The sequence below is a fragment of the Raphanus sativus genome, chromosome 6 (assembly GCF_000801105.2).
Source record: "Raphanus sativus cultivar WK10039 chromosome 6, ASM80110v3, whole genome shotgun sequence".
NCBI lineage: Eukaryota > Viridiplantae > Streptophyta > Magnoliopsida > Brassicales > Brassicaceae > Raphanus > Raphanus sativus.
In genome coordinates, this window is record NC_079516.1 from 21,053,099 (window position 1) to 21,073,025 (window position 19,927).

The window sequence follows — 19,927 nt, forward strand, 5'->3', positions numbered from 1 at the left end:
TGACACAAGAGAAGAAGAACAATGAACATAAGCAGAATTTTAATTAAACACAAGCAGAGAACAAGCACGTTTATATTAAGAGAAGCGAACATGAAACATAACAATAAGAACTACTCCTAATACAACAAACATCAATCATAATCTGAGACATGCGTAAACAACAAAACAACCGCTTTACCTTTTGATTTGAAACGACGCAGAAAAGAGCAGAGCCACCGACGAGAGGAATCGAGAGAGAGAAGGCCAAAGGGTGAGCCGCGAGAGGAATCAAGACAGGGAGAACGCCGACGAGAGCTAGATCACCGACGAGATCAACCGAGGGAGACAAGCCTGAGAAGGCCGAGAAGGATTCGAGAGAGAGAGAAGCAGAGAAGGCCGAAACACCATCTCTCCTTTTCTATTTCAGATTCCACGCCGGAGTCGTCGATCTCGTCGCCGGAGTCGTCGTCGCCGGTAGTGTGTGAGAGAAATGCCGGACTCGACGGAGGAGGTGAAGAGGAATCACACGAGAAAAGAGAAACAGATGATGGGTAGTAATGTAATTTAATCATTAATGAAAAATGTATTTATAAAAATGTCTTTGTACTAGTGGTATAAATGAATTGTGGTATGAGAGAAAGTGTAAACATGAAATTTCCCCAAAAATAAAAGCTCAAGAATTAAAATAAAAAATAATAGTAGTTGAAAATAAAATATTTTAAAAAAAAATTTAATACCATGAGCAAAATGCTAAACCCTAAACCCTAAACCATTAGGTAAATCCTAAACCCTTGGACAAATTCTAATTCTTGATTTTTAAAGTAATTTTAGTACCGTCAGCAAAACACTAAACCCTAAACCGTAAACCCTAAATATTATACCCTAAACCCTTGGGTAAATTTTAAGCCCTTAGATAAATCATAAACCCTAGAATTTAAGATTTATCCAAGAGTTTAAGATTTACCCAAGGGTTCAGGATATAGCATTTAGAGTTTAGGGTTTAGTATTTAGGGTTTAGTGTTTTGTCGATCGCGTTAAAATTATCTTTTTTAAAGTTTTTTTTGTTTCCAACGAATATTATTTTTTATTTATTCTTATCTTTTAATTTTAAAAATATGACAATATTTTGTTTCCTTTTTTAAAAGATAGTGAATACAAAATGATGAATTCCTATTGGTGGGTGAACCTCTAGATTCACCCTAGGGAGTGAACCCAAGAATTACTCCTCTTGGTTTACTGCATAAACGAATATTAGTGAGGTTTTAAATGATGTATGAAAAACTATTGTAAATCTAAAGAAAATGGGCCTAGAAAAAGCCCAAAATATTCTCAAAGATGGATCAACGGCACACAGATGATGCCTTTAAAAACCACGACGGAGACGAACTTGAGCCATGACGGTTTAGAGAGAAAGAGCTAGAAGAGAGTTTTTTCGAAAAAAGCAACCCAAGAGAAAGAGCAAGAAACCCTAATCGATTGCACGCGCTGATTCCCACCGATAATCTCTAAAATGACGAGTGAGAGTTCTCGTTCTTCGTCGCCGTCGCCGTCTCCGTCGCCATCTCCGTCGCCGGGCGATACGTTCATAGGGAGCTCCATCAGTCTAATTTCTAAGTCCGAGATCCGCTACGAAGGCATTCTATACCATCTCAACGTTCACGACTCTACGCTAGGTCTCAAGAACGGTACGGACTCGGAAGAAACCTATTCCTATTTTTTTTTTCGAATTTAGGTTTTCGGAACGCAGATTTACATGTTTACGCTTGTGTATTCGTGACCTAGAACACTAATTAGTGATTAGTGAATTTGCTTTCTGGATGTGGTGTTTAGATTTAAGAAGATGACGTAAACGAAGGCTCTGAACATTCTCGTTTATGAGTAGTTTCAGTTTCAAGTTTGTGTTGACATTTAGTGGAGAGTGTATATGCAGATACTTAGCTTGGTGTTTCTATTCTAATGTGGCGTCCTTTTGCCCTTGTAGTTGAATGATAAATGCTCTTATGTTACTTTTTTTGCAGTAAGATCTTGTGGAACGGAGGGGAGGAACAAAGATGGGCCGCAAGTTCCACCGTCTGATGCTGTTTACGATTACATTCTTTTCCGGGGTAGTGATATCAAGGTTAGTGTTCATTCTCTTACCCACTTATACACTGTCTGTTTGATGTTCTTTGACTATGTTAGGATCTCTCTGTTACGTGATATCATTATAAAACTTTGAAGATTAGTTAGAATGACCTGTGATGATATACTTACTTGTTTGGTGTTTTCAGGATCTGCAAGTTAACCCTTCTCCATCAAGAAAGGATATTCAAAGTGAAAAGGACATCATTCAGGTAAAGAAATTACATGTATAAGGATAACTGTCGGTTAAGATGATGAGTTTGCGTGTTAAGATTTTTGTTTGTTTGTTTTCGGTCCTCTCAGCCTAGACCAGCTGTGAGCTCTCCGCCTACTGGATACGATAGTGGTTATGGTTTGGGGAGAGGAGGAGGACAATGGGTCCATACACCTGCTTTGACTAATAAACCGATTCTTACCACACAACATTCACCGGTTCCTTTGGGTGATGGAGGAAGCTTGTCAGAATCTCCAGTAAGCCTTACAAATACGTTTCAGGCAACTCAAAGTAATGCTGGTCTGTCCGTGCCTATGCCTTCTTTTGTGCAAGGAAACAAACTAGCTTCTACTGGAGTCCCTCTTGGTACGAGGCACCAGACAGTTTCATCATCCTCTTCGAAGCACAATGATCAAGCGCAGATTGTAGATATGTTTGCTTCACCAATTATGGGATTAGTAGATGATACAACGAAGGTTGTTACTCATACACCCGACGTTGCTTCTACTCTAGCATACTCTTCTAACCCTTCTCCCCTTGGTCAAGCACTACACCGTACTCCACTTGGCTTTGCCTCTTCACCCTCCAGCCATTCTCAACTTTCTGAAGCTCAAGTTTCTGCTCCGACTATTCAGAACACTTACCCCATTGCACCCCAGGCTGTTGGTAAAGGTGTCTATGACTCTCAGATAAACCATCCTAACCAATCAATACTTTCTAGTTTACCAGATGTGACTTCTGATTTGACTCCTGGTCCTTTATTGAACTCGCCTGAGTTATTCTTTGGCAAGGAGCCGATTATGCAATCTAGGCAGCAGATGGTCAACAGGGGTCAAGAGATGTTTGGTGCAATTAACCCGGTATCAGTGGGTGTGCCAACTCGAAGTCTTGCTACTACATATCAAGCGCCTTTGCTGCCAATTCCGGTTTCAACTCGTCAGGTATTTTTTAATCCTGTTTCTGATGTTTTTATCGTAATTATCGCACACGTATGCATGATTTATCACAGTTATGATGAAGTTTCTTCATGATTATATTGGTTCTTAGATTCATGATCTCATATATCAAGCGCCATGACTTTTTTATCTTTTGTGCAATACATGCTATAGTTTCTAATTTAGTTTTTTTTTTCTGGTTAAATGTGTTGCAGTCTTGGATCCCTAGTTCTAGCACTGAGTTCACTGAAGAATTTGATTTTGAGGCAATGAATGACAAGTTCAATAAGAGTGAGCTGTGGGGCTTTCTCGGAAAAAACAATCAAGTTAATCACAGGGAAGAGACTGCAGTTGAGCCAAGCGATGAAGGGAAGGCAAAGGTATTCATTTCTATCTTTATCAAAGTGTAATAGCGATCTGATTCTCAAGCTCGTGACATTATCTAGATATATATGAAGCAGTCAACGTTTTTCTTAATTGTTGCAGCCTGCTTATAAAAAAGATGACTTTTTCGATACAATCTCGTGCAATCGACCTGACCAAGCGGCAAGAAGCGGACAACAACAGCAAAACATCCAGTTCCCGGAGCACATGAGACGAGACCCTCAGGTTTGTTTCATCCTTTCTAGGTTCACCAACCCAAATTTTGTGAATCTTCTCTTCCTCAAGTTGGAATGGTGTTTAGTTTATGAACCTTTTTGTTCTCTTCATCGTTATTTCAGGGTTTTGGTAACCATTTCCAAAGGCCACTTCAACCACAACCGGGTCAGGGTGCATATCTAGCTGCACAAACCAATTACCATGGCGGATATAACAACAACTACTCAAACTCGGTTTATGGTTACAACTCTGGTGCTGGGAGGGGCCGAGACAGAAACACACAGTTCTAAACTGGTGAATTTCTGTCTTCTTTAAAAAGGGCTTTTGTTTGGTCACACTCTAGCTAGCGCTTACTTTTCTTACTTCTGTTTTTGATTTCTAGCTTTTAGGGTAAAAAACAGTTTTAATGGTAACCCATATCTCAAGATTGGTAGGCATATCATATTGGCAAGTTCATGTTCCCTTTTTTCTGTCATGATGAGCTTAAGCCTGAGGAGAGAATGTTGTTGATTCTCCTATGTAGAGAAAAAACAAACAAAAAGTACTATTTGAACCTTTCGGTATTTGCAAATCATTAAATATATAATATGTACTAGCTATATATGCTTTATTATTTAACACTTACAAGTTAAGAATTTCTTTTATATATATATATATATATATGTGTGTGTAAAAGGTTCCTTAAAGATCTATGAAGTTGTATAAAACTGTATACAATTTATGTATGTTACTTGCCAACACCCATTTTTGCCTTTACATCAAGGGAAAGAAAGATACTAAGATTTTGCCCTCCAATGAGGGTTAAGTACCTAATCCTTTGGATTCAATTATCCCTCTCTCTCAAACTTCACCCACCAAAAAGACAAGAACTAGTGTCCCAGCCCGGATGCTGTCGCATCAATCTCTAACCAAAACCCGAGCCCGAGAGCCACATAATAATGACCAGGTTCTCCTCTCGTCATAGTACAAGTCCTTTCATCTGGTGTTTAGCCATCATCTGTGCCATCATCTCTGTTGCTGTGATCGTTGGTGGCATTGTAATCTTCGCTGGTTACATGGTCATTCATCCTCGAGTTCCCATCCTTAGCGTCGAGTATGCTCACCTCGACCTCTTGAAGTATGGTTTCCCACCATGGCTCTTTCCCCTTTTATTGATCTTGAGTCTTGAATTAATGATTTTGTATGGACCAGGTATGATATACTTGGAGTCATGCAGACGCAGTTAACGATTGTGATACGTGCAGAGAATCATAATGGCAAGGCTCATGCCCTATTTGATGAAACCAATTTCAGGCTAAGCTATGAAGGCAGAACCATTGCGTATCTAAAACAGGGAGAGTTTGAAGTTGATAAAGAGAAAACATTGTCCTCTCATTACGTGGTTCAGTCGTATCCGATACCATTGACTCCAACCATGATTCAAGCCACAGACTATGCGGTTAAACAAGATGTGATTACTTTCGAGCTCAAAGGTGGGTCAAAGGCTCGATGGCGAGTCGGGCCAATAGGATCGGTTAAGTTCGAATGTAACCTTAGCTGTGAGCTTAGGTTTAGACCCTCTGATCATAATTACATCCCACAATCTCATTGCACTTCTGCTCATCAGCATTAGGCTCTTGTAATCTTGTCTCTCATTTGATTTTTCTTTCTTTAACTTGGTTAGTTTTATATTTTTTATTTTTGGGTTGATTTTCAATTGTTCTACAATAATTGCATCAGTTAGTACATATTATTCATAATACTATCAAATGAGAAAATGAAAGAAAATCAAGATATTCAGAAGTGTTTCTTCTATTATTTTTTCTCTCTTCTATTTGACTAGAATTTCTTCGAATATGTCACGAAGGAAGTTATTTTTCATTCTAAAACAGAAAGTTGCTTTTGTCGAAACTTTCGTTTTATCGTCGAACTTTGGAAGACATAATCACTACTTATCAACCATTTATGTATGTAATTATTTAGAAGAAAAAGATCTTGTGGAAGCAACCAGAAGCAGAAGTTTCGAATATGCATCTTCTGATTAACTTAAATTATGTATCATGAAACTCAAAAATAAATTAAAAAAGATATATAGATGGTTTAGCCCTTCTTAATGGTTAAAAACCCCATAAATTTAAAAAAAAACGACCCTACTTAAATTCTATGGCATACAAAAATAATATCTTGCCATAAACTAAAATCAGTGTTTTGAAATCCAATCCAGATCTACAGTTAAACCGATAAATACGGTGATCCGATATATAATTTGGTTTTGATTTTACGAAAATTAATTATTTAAAAACCAATAAAACCTGTACAAATCATTAAAATCCGGAACTGCTAAAGGTTATACTATTGGTTGAAACAATATGTAACTTTTACTTATTATTTTTAGATTATTTTAAATTATGTTATTATAATCTAATTTGTATTCTAATCTACCAAACTTGATTATAATGAATTAAATAATATTGTTGCTCAAGAATATCCTAAAGATGATAAAGTGACAACCCTAGCAATTTTGATGGTAATTTTTAAAATTTTGATATACATGCCGATTTAACTATTTTATTTGTAATTTTCAGATTTTGATGAATATTTCACTATACCACCATAAACATGAAATGAATGGTAATACAAAGAACCAAAAATAGATGATGTGATTTAGTAATAGTTTATTTTGTTATCAATAATCTATTACAATTTGATGCTTTACTGTTAGTTTACTTTGAATTTAAAATGTAATTTTATTATTCATATTAGACATGTAAATACTTATGTGTTTTGAGTTTTGAAATTTTTATTAGATGTTATAACTCTTAACTTGTTCCAAAAATTATTAAATAATTTAAATTTTTTTTTTTGATATTTAGAAAACAGTAGTTTAACAATATTTTTTCTTGGTAGGCGTACTGTTTAGTTTCTTGTCTATTGTAGATGTGGATATTTTATGGTAAACGATTTCGTGAAATGGAATAAAACTCTAGTGCTAAAAGAAAAAAAAAATTCCTAAAGGAACTGTCGACCAACAGGACCTAGGTGTTGGATATCTATTCGGATTCGAGTCAGGTATTTTAAACTTTTGAATATTTTAATATTCGAATGAAAAACCCGTTTGGATATTTTTACATATTATATTTGGTTATTTCATATTAGGTTTGGATATTTGATTTTGAAAGAAAAAAATCAAGTTCTTTGGTGCTCAAATTTCTTGTACTTAGAATCTTACTATTAACTTAACTATTTTCTAATTTTTAATAAGTTTGACGATTAAAAAATTTAGCGATAAATTTTTGAAAATAGAAATAAAAAGATTAAGACGTGTTTTAAGTGTGTCTCAATTATATATATTATCTGATCTTGAGCCATGACAACATCAATAAACATATTTTGAATAAAACGAAAGTAGTAAACTTGAGAATATATGTTCGGTTATCTTCCGTTCGGGTACAGATATCCCAATTCAATACCTATTTCAATATTTTGCTATTTCGATCTGAATTTCAGTTTGGATTCTTTCTAGTCAGATATACAGTTTGGATTCTTCTAGTCAGATTCAGACACAGGTAAAATGCCTAGACCTAAATACCTAACCAACACAATACAACATACCATATCTTGACATTTTGTTTGCGAAATATACGTTTTTTGCATTACATTCCTCACGAATATCAATATTCGATGCAATATGTAGTCTTTTTCTTCTTGAGAAACGATTTCGATACAAAATCTTGATACTATTACGCAGTTTATCATTGCAAAAGAAAAAGAAAAAAAAACAAAAGAGCTGAGAAACCAAACATAATAGCTGAGAGAGGATTTATATATTTCTAAGAGTTTCATCCTCAGAGTTCCAATCATTAAAGTCATGGATACTCTTTACCTAAAGGTTATGTTCAAACCGGCTTTAGAGGCAATTACTTTTGTGAGCCAAATTGGTTTTGAAGTTTCAAAGCTAAACAAAATACTTACTTTGAAAAAAGCCCTAAAACCCCTGCAACCTCTATTTGCACGGTTTTGATTTCCAAGTTCCAACCACTGTTTTATCTCTGTAAATCACCTGCAAAAACATACAAAGAATCGTAAGAACAACAGCTTAGCGATATAGACATGCGCTATTGATTGTATGCGCAAGTAAACCTCACCGTGCATGCGTTTTATAAAGTAGTCCAAATCTGCAAAGCAAGTAGACCCTTGAACTAGAGGAGAAGGTTGGTGATAAGTGAAGAAGGAGAAGTGATTGCTATCTGGATGGTTTCTTGGTTTAGCCATTTCTATTAATCTCATACAACCTTCTCTATCAAAACAAGTAATCGCATTCTCTCCACCAATAAGAAGTCCCTTATCCCAAGCTGCATTGACCACCTGCCACAAAATAACCAAGCCTTTGTTAAAGAAAAACAAACAAGAAAGCAAAGCAAAGTCATCAATAAAAACTGCCATTACCTGCCAACTCAAACCTTCTGGATCAGCCAGTGCTTCTTCATGCTCATTAGATGACATCTGTGGCCCAGGGCAGACAAATTTAACAGTCACTGAATATTTCTTCAGAGATTCGAAAACAGGAGAGTACCCATCACGGTTTGATGGGTTATAGTACCCTGCAGTTAGTTCAGCAGCATGACTAGCTGTCTTGTATGACCAGTAAATCGCCGGTATCTGCATTATTTATGAGTCTCATTGTTATGGTCATTACTGGTTTTGGAGAAAAACTGCCCAAAAGGATTTATACCTTGACAATAATCTTTGTTTCCTCAAATGCGAGATTAGCAAGAGACAGAACATTCTCTGCATGTCCTATCAGTAATTGAGAGTACCAGTTCAAGAAGAAGCGACCGTAGTAGCTGTCATATTCACCTCTTTCCTGGAAGAAACCAGTTTCATGAGGTTGTGAATTGTATTGACCAGCATTCTCTGGTCCTTTACCCCAGAAAGCGAACCCTCTTGATTTTGCTTCCTTTAGCAGACTCGTCTGTGAATATTTGTCATAACACTGCAACAGGAAGCAACCATGCTCAGACTTTATCAGTCATAAGGAGGAACTAGAGTTCAGAGATCTGAAAAAATACCTGAAACTCACCAATACCAGGATAGATCCAACCCATCCTTTCAGGGAAAGATGGATACTTTAGTTCACCAGAAGCTCCAAGACCAATCTCTATTGCAGCAATTAGCCCCTCCACAAACAAGTCATCAAACTCTGACCGAAAGCTTCTCATGAAATCAAAATAGACCTGAAAAATCAAAATTTAAAACTAAGAAAATGATATGTTAACTTAAGAAGTTCAAGAGAAATGGATGTGTTCTTGTTTAAGTACCTCTATACCGGTTCGTCCATGCAATACCCTTTCCTTGTCAATGCTCCAATTCAAACACTCAAAACTCCTCCTTCCTTCACGATCAGTGAAGAATATGTCTGGATTGTTTTTTCCAATCTCCAAAACCCACTGTGGTAACGAGATCATAACATTTCCAGATGCATTCCCTCCATACTCGTGAAATGCCATCACCACCTTCACATTTAACCATATGCTTATTGCTAAGATACTACACAAGAAGATGGTTCTTTATTGAAAAATAGTTTATAGAATGAGATTGACACCTGTAGTTTGAATTTGAAGTCTCTGATAAGGTTAAAGAGCTCTCTATAGCCAGACCAAACATACTTCTGAGGATTCCAGCCTTCAACTATCCCCCACCAACAATCTATTGCAACGCCATCGACGTTTAATGACTTCATGTAGCTTAGTTCTTGCCTTACACCTTGAGGATCAACCAACTGTCCACAGTTATCTATAATGCCAACCTGAAAAGAAACGTATAGAGAACTTCAATACAAGAAAACTATGTATATAACACGTAGTTCTCTTATCAGAAGCTCACAGGAAGCATGGCGTACACTGGGACATAAAAATTCTCTGCAAAGTCATTACGACGCTCTGTGGAATGAACATCTTGTATAAGCTGAAAGAACAACAAAACTGTTAAATCAAAAGAAGTCCAGCTCAAACTATTCAATAGTATTCAATCTTTACCTGATTGGCATCCACGCATCCCACTGAGGGGATAGGGCTAGCACCTGTATACCTTCCATTCCCTGGATGATCACTTTCGGCGATAACAACGGAATCAAGAGAGACAGGAGAAAGGTTCTCGTCGATCCTAAGAGAAGGATGCTGCGGACAATCAAGTGCAGCCTTCTTCAAAGTAGTAGAAGAAAGAGGACTCTCAATAGATCTCGTCGGAAACTGAACCTATCCAATGGACAAATGAAACAACCATGATTCATCTAAATGGTTCATAAAACCATATATATCTCTGTTACTGGTTTATAACTTATCTTCAGAAACAGACTCAAAGAATACAAAACACAAGCCCAAAATAGGTTATTAAAAGAAACAACTTTGCTAACATTTCATTTCAGATGTTCACCACCAAAAAAAACAGAACAGTGAGAAATGTTCGAACTACGATCGTCTACTGATTCCTTCTGGTAAATGTCGTAATGGGTATTGAATTTTAGATGAAAAGTTTCGAACTTTGAAACAGAAGAAGCAAATAGGCTATTAAAGGAAACACCTTTTGGTTACAGAACAGAGTAAAGCTACAAAACTAATAAAGTTTCGAACTTTGAGAGAGAAAAGGGGTTCGAACCACATGGTTAGTTTGATGATGTGATTGGCGGTAGGTAGTACCGTCGGCGTCAACACTCCATCCAGCTTCACGCGCCAAAGCAGCGATTACATCGTTCATATCCGCACGCGCCGGTAAAGGGAAATTACCGTACTGTCTCAACCCAGCGAGCATTCTACTAGTGATAGCTCGTCTGTGCCTTTCTCTAAGCTTCGTCCTCTCTTTCTCCTTCTCCCTCTCTCTCTTCCCCTTCCCTCCTCCTCCTCCTCCTCCTCCTCCTCCGCTGCTCGTCTCTCCGGCTATGTTTCCGTTGTTTACATCGCTGTCGGCTTGACCCATCGACGCCGCCGCAGCAGTCGCGGCGAACCCGCGGAGCCGTCGAGACTGTGGGTGGTTGGGGTTTCGGTGGTGGGGGTATTGATCCGGGTCGAGGTTTCGGTTCGGGTCGATCGGATCTTGTGAACCGGTGGTGGTGGTGTTTAGCGTGTGCATTTTTCTTTTTGGTCTGTCTCTGCTGCTGTTTCTCCACATGTGAGACTTTTTTTTGAAGTTTATGAATATACAAACGAGCGTCCATAAATGTGGTTAATTACCTAAAGCAGCGGTAATAAACAAAACTAGATCATTATATTATGACCCGCCCGGCCCGGCGGGTTTTTATTCAATTGTAAGCACGGATTATGTTTTGTTTATGGTAATACAAAATTTGCTATAGAACTTGTGTTTTGATTATTTTTTGTATATTACGAAGTTAATTTTGTATTGCTCCCAAAACTGGTCTTTTGTTTCCATGAATGAAGTACTTTAACGCGAATTAGCCAAATGTTTTTAATGATTTGACACTATTTAGTAATCGAAAAATGCTTTGTTTCTTTATAGTTGTTTTTTGGAGCTGATCGTGGATGTGAAAGATGATTATGAAGACCAGTAATTACAGTTTAATTTTAACTAGATCTTGATCCGCGTTTTGGAAGCGCGGAATATTTTTCGATGAAAAATTTCACTAATAACTTAACAAATATTTTGGTAACTTTTAAAGAGTTTGTATTTAAAATATTTTGCATTTAAATCAGTGTTTTTAAATTCAACCCGATTGTGATTATACCGGTTAACCCGGAGATCTAACAATTCAATTTAGGTTTTTAGAATATTCATATTAAAAAATCACTAAAACTCGAGACTAACCGATTGAACTGATGGATGACCGATATGTAATCTTATTTGATTTAAATTGTAACAGTTTCATAATTTGTAATCTTATAATCCAAATTTTAAAGTTCATTAAATTTGCAATTTATGAAATTATGACATTTTTACAAAACTTTAAAGAGAAAATGATGTATATAAAATAACTAAGATTAGTTATTGTATTGTTTGAAAACATTGATAGTAGTATATAAAATATATTGTTTGGAAATATTGATAGTAGTATAAAGAAATAAGTATATTATTTAATGTAGGTATAACTATAAAGTATAAATGTGTATTTAATTTAAAAACTTACAAAATAAATGTTAGGTTCAACAGAATGTTTCTGTTTTAATAAGATAGATGCAAAGGAACAAACTTTACTACCCAAATATTTCGATAAACATATAAGTAATCTATAATAAATATCAAATCACGCGAGATGTTCACCGAGATATTATGGATAATTGAAATGACTTGGAGAAAGGGTTTTTCCATAAAAGATTTTATTGCAAAGTAATTTTTTTTTTGGTTTTTGTTATGTAAATAAGAATATACATTGAAATTTCTATAAGAATAGAAAAATTTTCTATATAATTTATTTTACTTCAGATTTAAATCCCGATGTTTATTTTACGAATATACTACGAAAATATTCCCTAATCCAATTGCCTAATCTATAATAAATACCAAATCAGGCAATATGGTCATCGAGATATTAGGCATAATTGATATGACTTGGAGAAGAGTTTTTTCTATAAAATATTTTATTGTTAAGTAAAAGTTAAGGTTTTTGTTTTGTAAATTACCGGAAGTATATATATAGATAACAATTAATAACAGAAATATATGAACTTTAAAATCGAAATATTGTGCTGGATCAATTTGAAATGAAAAAAAAAATACTAATAAGGATGTAACCGAGATGAACTTGTGATATGAACCCATGTTCAAAAGTGGACCTTTTTGGACAAAATATTATTATGGCATCTGTTTAAATAAATTTCAAATGTTAAATCTATAGTATAACCTCTTTAAATTAATATTCGGTAAATTAATACAAACTAAAAATCTCTATAAATTAATATAATTTTATTGTTCCAAATTGAGTTTTTGGTTCAATTGGCATATCGATAAGTTAATAATCTTTATAAATTAATAAAATTTGTAATTTTGGTATAGTCCCAACATTATTAATTTATAGAGGTTTCACTGTATTTTATTAATAATTACTCGATATTAGTTGGTTCATCTATCTCATGTATGTGTCTATAATTAATCTATCTAATATTATTTGTACTAATACAATGAATATAGCCAATGAAAATGAATAGTTTGTGTGTATAATATATTATAGGGCAATTGTCTAAAATATTATTAGACAATTATAATATACTATAAATGAAACAGCATAGGATAATATTATTATTCTATTGACCGATGTAGGATAATGGAAATGGCCAAATTTACATTATTAAGAATATATGATATAGTATGTATGATAATGTATTCATATATAAATCGACCTAGAATAATATATGGAATATGGTCAAACATAGATAGATGTCATATTCAATTATGATACGTTTAATAAGATAGATTTTTAGGTCGGTTATGGTACGCTTAATATATAAGGGATGATGTGTTTAATTAAAATATGAGGTCCATATTAAAAATCTACCTAGAAGAAGTTGTGATGTTTCTGTTTTAATAAGATAGATTTTCACGAGGTTGACTGATCAGCAAGGCTCGGTGCCCCGGTTTATGATATTTTTTTGTAATCGACCATTTCCTACATTGGTTTACATAATTTAACATCTTTCTTTTATTAACACTTCGTATCATCGGAAAGACACCTATTGCTGGAACTACACAAGGAATGGAAAATATAAAGTAAAATCTGGTTATTGGGTTGCTCAGAATCTTTTAAAAGACGACCAAAAAAGGATGTCTCACAACCAAGTATTACTGCGCTCTAAGCCTTTGCCTGGAAGATAAGAGCGCCAACGAAAATTTGTCATCTTATATGGAAAATTTTAACTGGTCACGTGGCAGTAACGAGGAATCTAGTTAGGCATAACATGAGATGTGATAACTATTGCCCACAGTGTGGTGAACCAGAAGAATCAGTAACCCATGCTATTTTCGAGTGTCCCCCTGCCCTACAAGTTTGGTCATTAACATCTGTTCCAACAGATCCAGACATATTTCCAGCACCAAGCATTTACACGAATATGGACTATCTATTCTGGCGGAAGAACAACATAATTGAACCAGAACAAGACAGGGATCATTATCCCTGGATAATCTGGTATATCTGGAAGGCTCGAAATGACAAACTTTTTAAGGGAATAGATAGAAATCCACTGGAGCTAGTGAAATATGCGGAAAGTGAATGTCAAGCATGGTTTGATGCAAACAAGGTGATACCAGTGGTGCAAGGGAACGAGATTGAATACCAAGCCATAAGCTTGGGTAATATATGCTTGTTAGATGGATCATGGACGTCTCCTCAAGATTAGGAATGGAAATACCTGTTTATTCTGGTACTATAATTGGTCGCCATTAGGGAATCTCAGGAACTTCTTCTCAGGTTATGAGTCTCGCCTTGGCATGCATTCCCCAATCTACAAAGCTCTCAGACCTCAACCGCTGTGGAAATTGGATTCTCAGAACTGCTCGATCAGACGCTCATTTATCTACTGTCTCTCTCACGGAAGAAGATGATTGGTATGAGTGGATCATAAATGGTAAGCGAGTCATGAAACTAAAACAGGTGATATTTATCAGAACTTACTTGAGGAAACCCCTCGGGTTCCTTGGAGTGTGATTGTCTGGATCCCTAATGGCATTCCTCGTCATAGTTTCCTCTGTTGGGCTGCTATCCTCAATAGATGCCCCACTAGAGACCGGCTCTTAAACTGGGGGCTCAACACTGACCCGAGATGTATTCTCTGTAACGCTTTCCCAGAGTCGAGGGACCATCTGTTTTTCCACTGTCCGTTCTCTTGGGCTGTCCTGGAGCTTTGTTGCCACCAGATGCAGTATCACTCCATTCGTGGACTGGGACGTATCTCTATCTTCCCTAATCGATTTGGACCAGCAGCCTCATCAACGATCGGTCATCTTACTGGCTTGACATAGCACTATCTATCATCTCTGGGCAGAACGGAATGGAAGGATTCACAGAAACATCTTTCGTTCTCCAGATCGGATTTTAAGATTAATTGATTCTATCATTCGGGACAGAATCTCTTCAATACGTAGTATGCGACCTGCTTATGCCGCAAGCATGTACTCTTTCTGGCGAGCGAATGACCACTAGTTTTCTCTTTGCGATTATGGTTCCCTTCGTCTCTTTCACAGACCTGCATATTTCCATCATCGTTTGTTCCGTCGGAAAAATTATTCCCTTCTTATGTGTTTTTAAGCTGGGCTCTTATGTTTTGTAGTTTGGGTTGGTGACCCGGAGATGTAACTACCCATTGGGCTATACAATTTGCTCTTCTTTTATTTTAATAGAATGCCAATTCTAAAAAAAGAAAGGCCATAAAGTGGAAATGATTATTTATTATTCATGTTTTTAAAATAATTGCATCAGTTATGCATCATATTAAAAATTTAAACAACATATTCAAAGAAATAATTTTTTTTTGGAATTTTAAAACATCAATACATTTTAGTCTTCAGTAGATACTGCAGGACAAGTAGGGTTGCAATTCAAGGATGGGCAATCTATGTTCTGAAACGTACTCCGCTCATAAAACCAGTCTCCAACTGCTTTTGCCATTTTCTGTAAAGAAAATAATCCCAAAACATAATTTCATTAAAAGAAAACTTAATTATGAATTTAAAATTTTAAAGAAAAAAGAATAAATTTTATATTTCCCAAAATTTATAATTACAATCAGCAGTATAAACAAAATTTGGTTGCTGATCTAAAAAAAAACTAAAAACTTGGTTTGTAATATTTATATATATATAAATCGAGTGAATGATTACCGTATTGCCGACTTGTGGGCCTTGAGCACCGGACCAAGTGGCTGCACTTCCACCTTGGCAATGAGCGTGGCATGAATCTAGGAATAATCCGCTAGTCGTCGTTGCTCGAACAGGTGCTAACGCAGCCAACATTTGGTCTCTATACCCTGAGAGATTCAAACAAATCGGTTTAGCAAGTAGACATATCAAACAATAGCCCATTTAGTTAATCTTCATCATTATATACCTTGAACGGTTTGAAGCTGAGCGGCTGTACACTTCTTAAGATCAAGCGTACAATCCTTCCACTCTTTGCGTTTATCAACAGAGGTTGGAGCCAAAACATTCTTGATCTGTATTAAAACAAATACGATTAAATCTCAATCTTAATGGTTACATACTAATGCATAAAAAACCATAATAATGAGATAAAATCCGTACCTGCCAAGAATCGAAGGCGGCATTGATTACGAAAAGTGGTGTTTGCATGGTCTTTACAACGTATTGCGGGAAGAAACACTGCAAAAAAAATCCAACATAGCGTTTATACAGTGTAACAAACGGGCAAGAAGTGTATATCAACGATGCTTTAATAGAGATTTACCAGTTCTGGCTTCATACTTGAGGTACATGAAGCAGGAAGACTCTTTGCAGATCCCTACACATAGTGATAAAGATTAGCCGCAAAAGAAGAATCTAATGTCTAAAAGAAATGTGGTTGGAAAAGAGATAGATAGATCGTACGTGGGTCGCTACAACTTTGCTGTAGTATGATTCTATGTAAGATCCTCCACTGATATCCTTACTGTTTAAAACATAAAAAGAAGTTACTTGCTTCGTTTAGTTGTTTAGATTATGTTTTTAGCGTGATGTTCTATAGGTTATGAATGTTACCCGTGGATGAAGAAACCGGCGTCGGAAACACACTTGACCTTAGCTGTTTTAGGGAGAATGGACTTGAACTGGTCGCAATGTAGAATAGAAGCCAATGCTCCGGCTGAACAACCAGAGAGTATCGCCTGAAAATTAATATAATAAAACATGCTCAATTTCAAAAAAAAAATCAAAATAAAACAATATTTAAATTTAAAATTTGAAGTTTCCAACGTTCATACGTTTTGAGCGTTGCTCATTCCCTTGGCCATAAGATCATCGATCACCGCACGCCAAACCCTAGCACCGCGGAAGAAGAGCTTGTTTGTCTGAAAAATTTCAAGTAAAGTTAGATTATTCCCTAATATGGTTTTTAAATGATTTAACGATTTCAAGTACTAAAATTTAGCGGTGACACTCTGAATAATTACCGGATCAACGGCTTCTATATCACCGGTGAAAGATGAACCATCACAATATCGAACTTTGATTCTATTCCAGTTATAGAAGTCTGAGAAGACACAAAATCCAAATCAATCTCATTTCACTGAAAACAAAAAAGAAACTCATGAAATTGATAAACAAAAAAGAACATGTAAGAACCTGGATTGGTGCTTTGCTTGCCCCCCAAGATACCAGAGAAACCAAAGTCTTTGTTCATAAACTTAGACGAACCCTTCATCGTAGTTTGACGTTTTACGCATGTAGCTATATCCGTGCACCATCCTCCTCCCTAATACATATATACTTAGTAAACTTAGTTATGTAATTGGATTATAATTAGTTATCAGAACTTTTAATAAAGATAGAATTTTAAAACTTATTTTCAACTGACCTCCATATGAACGATCCAGTTGTTTGCTCCTGAGCCAGATCCTTTATCGAAATGGTACGCTGGCGCACTACCGTCCAAGCACACTAAAAAAATTATTGTGATCAATTATACCAATGGTTTTTTATCTATAAATTAAATTATACAACAATCGGCTAGTAAATTGGAATGAGTTCGATCCGAAACAAGTTAAAAAATACAAAAGATTTATTTGAAAATATACAATAATTTATAAACAGCTAAGTTTTTCTCAAAATCTAATAATATCCAGGATATATATGTAGCTGAAAATATAAAATTTTAGTCAACTTAAGTTCATACTACATTAGAAACTCTATAAATTAATAGTCAATGAATTAAAAACATTATAAATTTAATAAGTTTTTTCGTCTCAAAATGGGCTGGCTCAAATTATAATACAACTCGATGAAATAATAAGACAATAGTTTTTTATAAAATATTATGTAGATATGTGATCTCATTAAAATCATAAAGTAGTAATTTATAAAATGCAAGCATTTTATATAAGTATGAACAAAACATTGTATTGTTTGTTTTATATTTACAATGAAATTATCTTATATATTTTCCTAACACTTCAATATATTTTGATAATATCTAGTAAAATTATATCTAAAATAACATTTAAATTCTATAATATACACCAAATACTATAATGAAAATTGAATTTCTAAAATTTAATTAATGTAGAGATACATTCTATTTAGGGAACAATGTGAAGTCTAAATATTTTTATAGAAATACATTCTATAAATTAATAAAATGTCATGTCTAAATATTTTTTTTAATCGAAAATATCATATCTAAACATTTTGTTCATTTATATAGTTTTTTTAAGACAGTTAAGAAAATTTAGTTCGGTTCAGACAGTGTAGTTTGTATGCCAATTTACGTGGTGAATCCTCAAACTTTACCTTAACTAACACCTTAGTTTAAGTATCGAAGCAAAAAATAGAAAGAAATTTGCGTACCAGCTCCTTTAGCCACAGCAGATTCAAGATATGTGATGGGCACAGATCCAGCCCCGAGCACAACTACGGCTAAGACCAGGAGACTTGACCATACTTGCTTCAGCCTCACCATCCTGTAATTTAAAAATAAACGCACGATTAATTTAAGAAACTTGCCCGTAGATATACCTTACTGTGGTTACAATGGTTAGAAAATCCAATTAGAACGTTAATTCTCTCCCAAACACTGTATATATGATTCTAAGTTTCAAAGCTATGGATTCTAAAAGTAGCTCCAATATAAAATGTAATTTTTCCTTCGAATTTTAAAATATAAAATAGAATATTAAGTTACTTAATATCTTATTCTATAATAGAATAATAAACAAAAAAGTAGATTATTTCATTTATAGATAAATCTTTGTTATGGAAAAAAATAAAATAGATTTAAAATATTTTTTTTATTCTAAACTCAATTCTATTTTATTTTAAAAAAAAAAGTGAAATAGAGTTGCAGATGATCTGACAAAAGCTTAAAGGTCACCAGAATTGTGTTAAAATAATGCTAAACTTGGTTGTGTAATAACTTATTGAACTGTGCGAATATATTTAAGAAAGTATCACTATTGGTCCATTGATGTACTCAAAAGTCTGGGAACAAGAGGACCAGTCCATGTGTGTGTTTTAGTTGGAATGTAGTAAATTACCTCGATGGATGTACTCCACCGAACTAAATAAATTTATATTATCAGCATTATTACTATACGTTCAAAATATGTAATAAACGACATATAGAGTAGGAATCTATTACTATTACTATTACTATTACTATTACTAATAAGTTGGAATTTTATTTAGTAATTTGTAATATTAGTTGTTAGATCGCATTTGTGATAAATGCGATTGAGATGGTGACAACTGACAAGTAAATGCATAAAATACGGTGTACCCGAAAATACCCTTCTTGGCCAAACTTACACCAACCGGAATTCACGGCGTCGGGAGGGGCAAAATGAGAATCATGAAAATAATGAGAATTCAAGCTAGAGGTAACTTTGAAATCAACACATAGTGATTGGTTAACCAAAAAAAAAAAGAATTCAACTTATTGGACCGTCTGCTATTTCAAAAAATCAGATCACTTCTTGAATGAAATGATAAGATTGAACCAAAAAATCAAGATTTCTGCATCATAAACTATACGACTGTAACTACTAGCTAGGTCAAACTCCAAGATTACTACAAGGCAGCATTGATAAGTAATAACCTGAATAAGCACCAAATGAACTTGAAATCATATCTATGAAGCTATGGTTGAATAAGCTATGGATCAATATGGAAGGGAAGATCGTTCGTTGGTTGAGCAAGATGGAAGAAATTATTATCCAAAAGATGGAATAAGAAATACCTAATAAATTTGTAGGGAAAGGAAACTTAATTGTATGAAGAAAAATAAGCTTTACCTTGAGAAATGGCTCTTCAGATTCTTATTCACGTAGAGAAATGTGTAAAAGAGGAGTCTTCAAGAGTAAGGTTTACAAGTTCATAGAAAGCCATTGCCGTGTTCTCTGTTATATAGATGGATACAGAATAGCACACGTTCAAAGAAAACTTTTTTTTT

General features: G+C 34.9%; 4 protein-coding genes across 6 annotated transcripts; 2 read left to right on the forward strand and 2 right to left on the reverse strand.

Moving 5' to 3' along the window:
* Nucleotides 1–1,362: 1,362 nt before the first annotated feature.
* On the forward strand, nt 1,363–4,437 carry LOC108806769 (decapping 5-like protein). Of its 2 annotated transcripts, XM_018578960.2 has the most exons (8): nt 1,363–1,664; nt 1,998–2,098; nt 2,250–2,312; nt 2,404–3,255; nt 3,465–3,629; nt 3,736–3,858; nt 3,972–4,143; nt 4,232–4,437. In XM_018578960.2, the coding sequence occupies exons 1-7, from the start codon at nt 1,490–1,492 to the stop codon at nt 4,137–4,139; spliced, it is 1,647 nt and encodes a 548-aa protein (XP_018434462.1). In that variant the 5' UTR covers nt 1,363–1,489; the 3' UTR covers nt 4,140–4,143; nt 4,232–4,437. The 2 variants fall into 2 exon arrangements, with proteins under 2 accessions (XP_018434462.1, XP_018434460.1); XM_018578958.2 differs by having other exon boundaries at nt 3,972–4,437.
* A 149-nt stretch (nt 4,438–4,586) lies between these two features.
* On the forward strand, nt 4,587–5,640 carry LOC108809882 (uncharacterized). The gene is made up of 2 exons (XM_018582019.2): nt 4,587–4,966; nt 5,041–5,640. Exons 1-2 carry the CDS (start codon nt 4,788–4,790, stop codon nt 5,459–5,461), a joined length of 600 nt encoding a protein of 199 aa, XP_018437521.1. The 5' UTR covers nt 4,587–4,787; the 3' UTR covers nt 5,462–5,640.
* A 1,863-nt stretch (nt 5,641–7,503) lies between these two features.
* Nucleotides 7,504–11,028, reverse strand: LOC108813858 (beta-amylase 8). Of its 2 annotated transcripts, none has more exons than XM_056989536.1 (10): nt 10,483–11,028; nt 9,864–10,076; nt 9,712–9,792; nt 9,431–9,634; nt 9,147–9,341; nt 8,898–9,062; nt 8,561–8,821; nt 8,275–8,487; nt 7,974–8,193; nt 7,504–7,888 (listed from the first exon to the last, which is right to left on the reverse strand). In XM_056989536.1, the coding sequence occupies exons 1-10, from the start codon at nt 10,990–10,992 to the stop codon at nt 7,872–7,874; spliced, it is 2,079 nt and encodes a 692-aa protein (XP_056845516.1). In that variant the 5' UTR covers nt 10,993–11,028; the 3' UTR covers nt 7,504–7,871. The 2 variants fall into 2 exon arrangements, with proteins under 2 accessions (XP_056845516.1, XP_018442032.1); XM_018586530.2 differs by having other exon boundaries at nt 9,864–10,082; nt 10,483–11,027.
* A 4,173-nt stretch (nt 11,029–15,201) lies between these two features.
* Nucleotides 15,202–19,927, reverse strand: LOC108806537 (pectin acetylesterase 11). The gene is made up of 13 exons (XM_018578680.2): nt 19,770–19,927; nt 18,328–18,440; nt 17,339–17,421; nt 17,107–17,236; nt 16,935–17,014; nt 16,746–16,832; nt 16,525–16,649; nt 16,375–16,435; nt 16,235–16,288; nt 16,072–16,149; nt 15,878–15,983; nt 15,652–15,797; nt 15,202–15,442 (listed from the first exon to the last, which is right to left on the reverse strand). Exons 2-13 carry the CDS (start codon nt 18,437–18,439, stop codon nt 15,329–15,331), a joined length of 1,176 nt encoding a protein of 391 aa, XP_018434182.1. The 5' UTR covers nt 18,440; nt 19,770–19,927; the 3' UTR covers nt 15,202–15,328.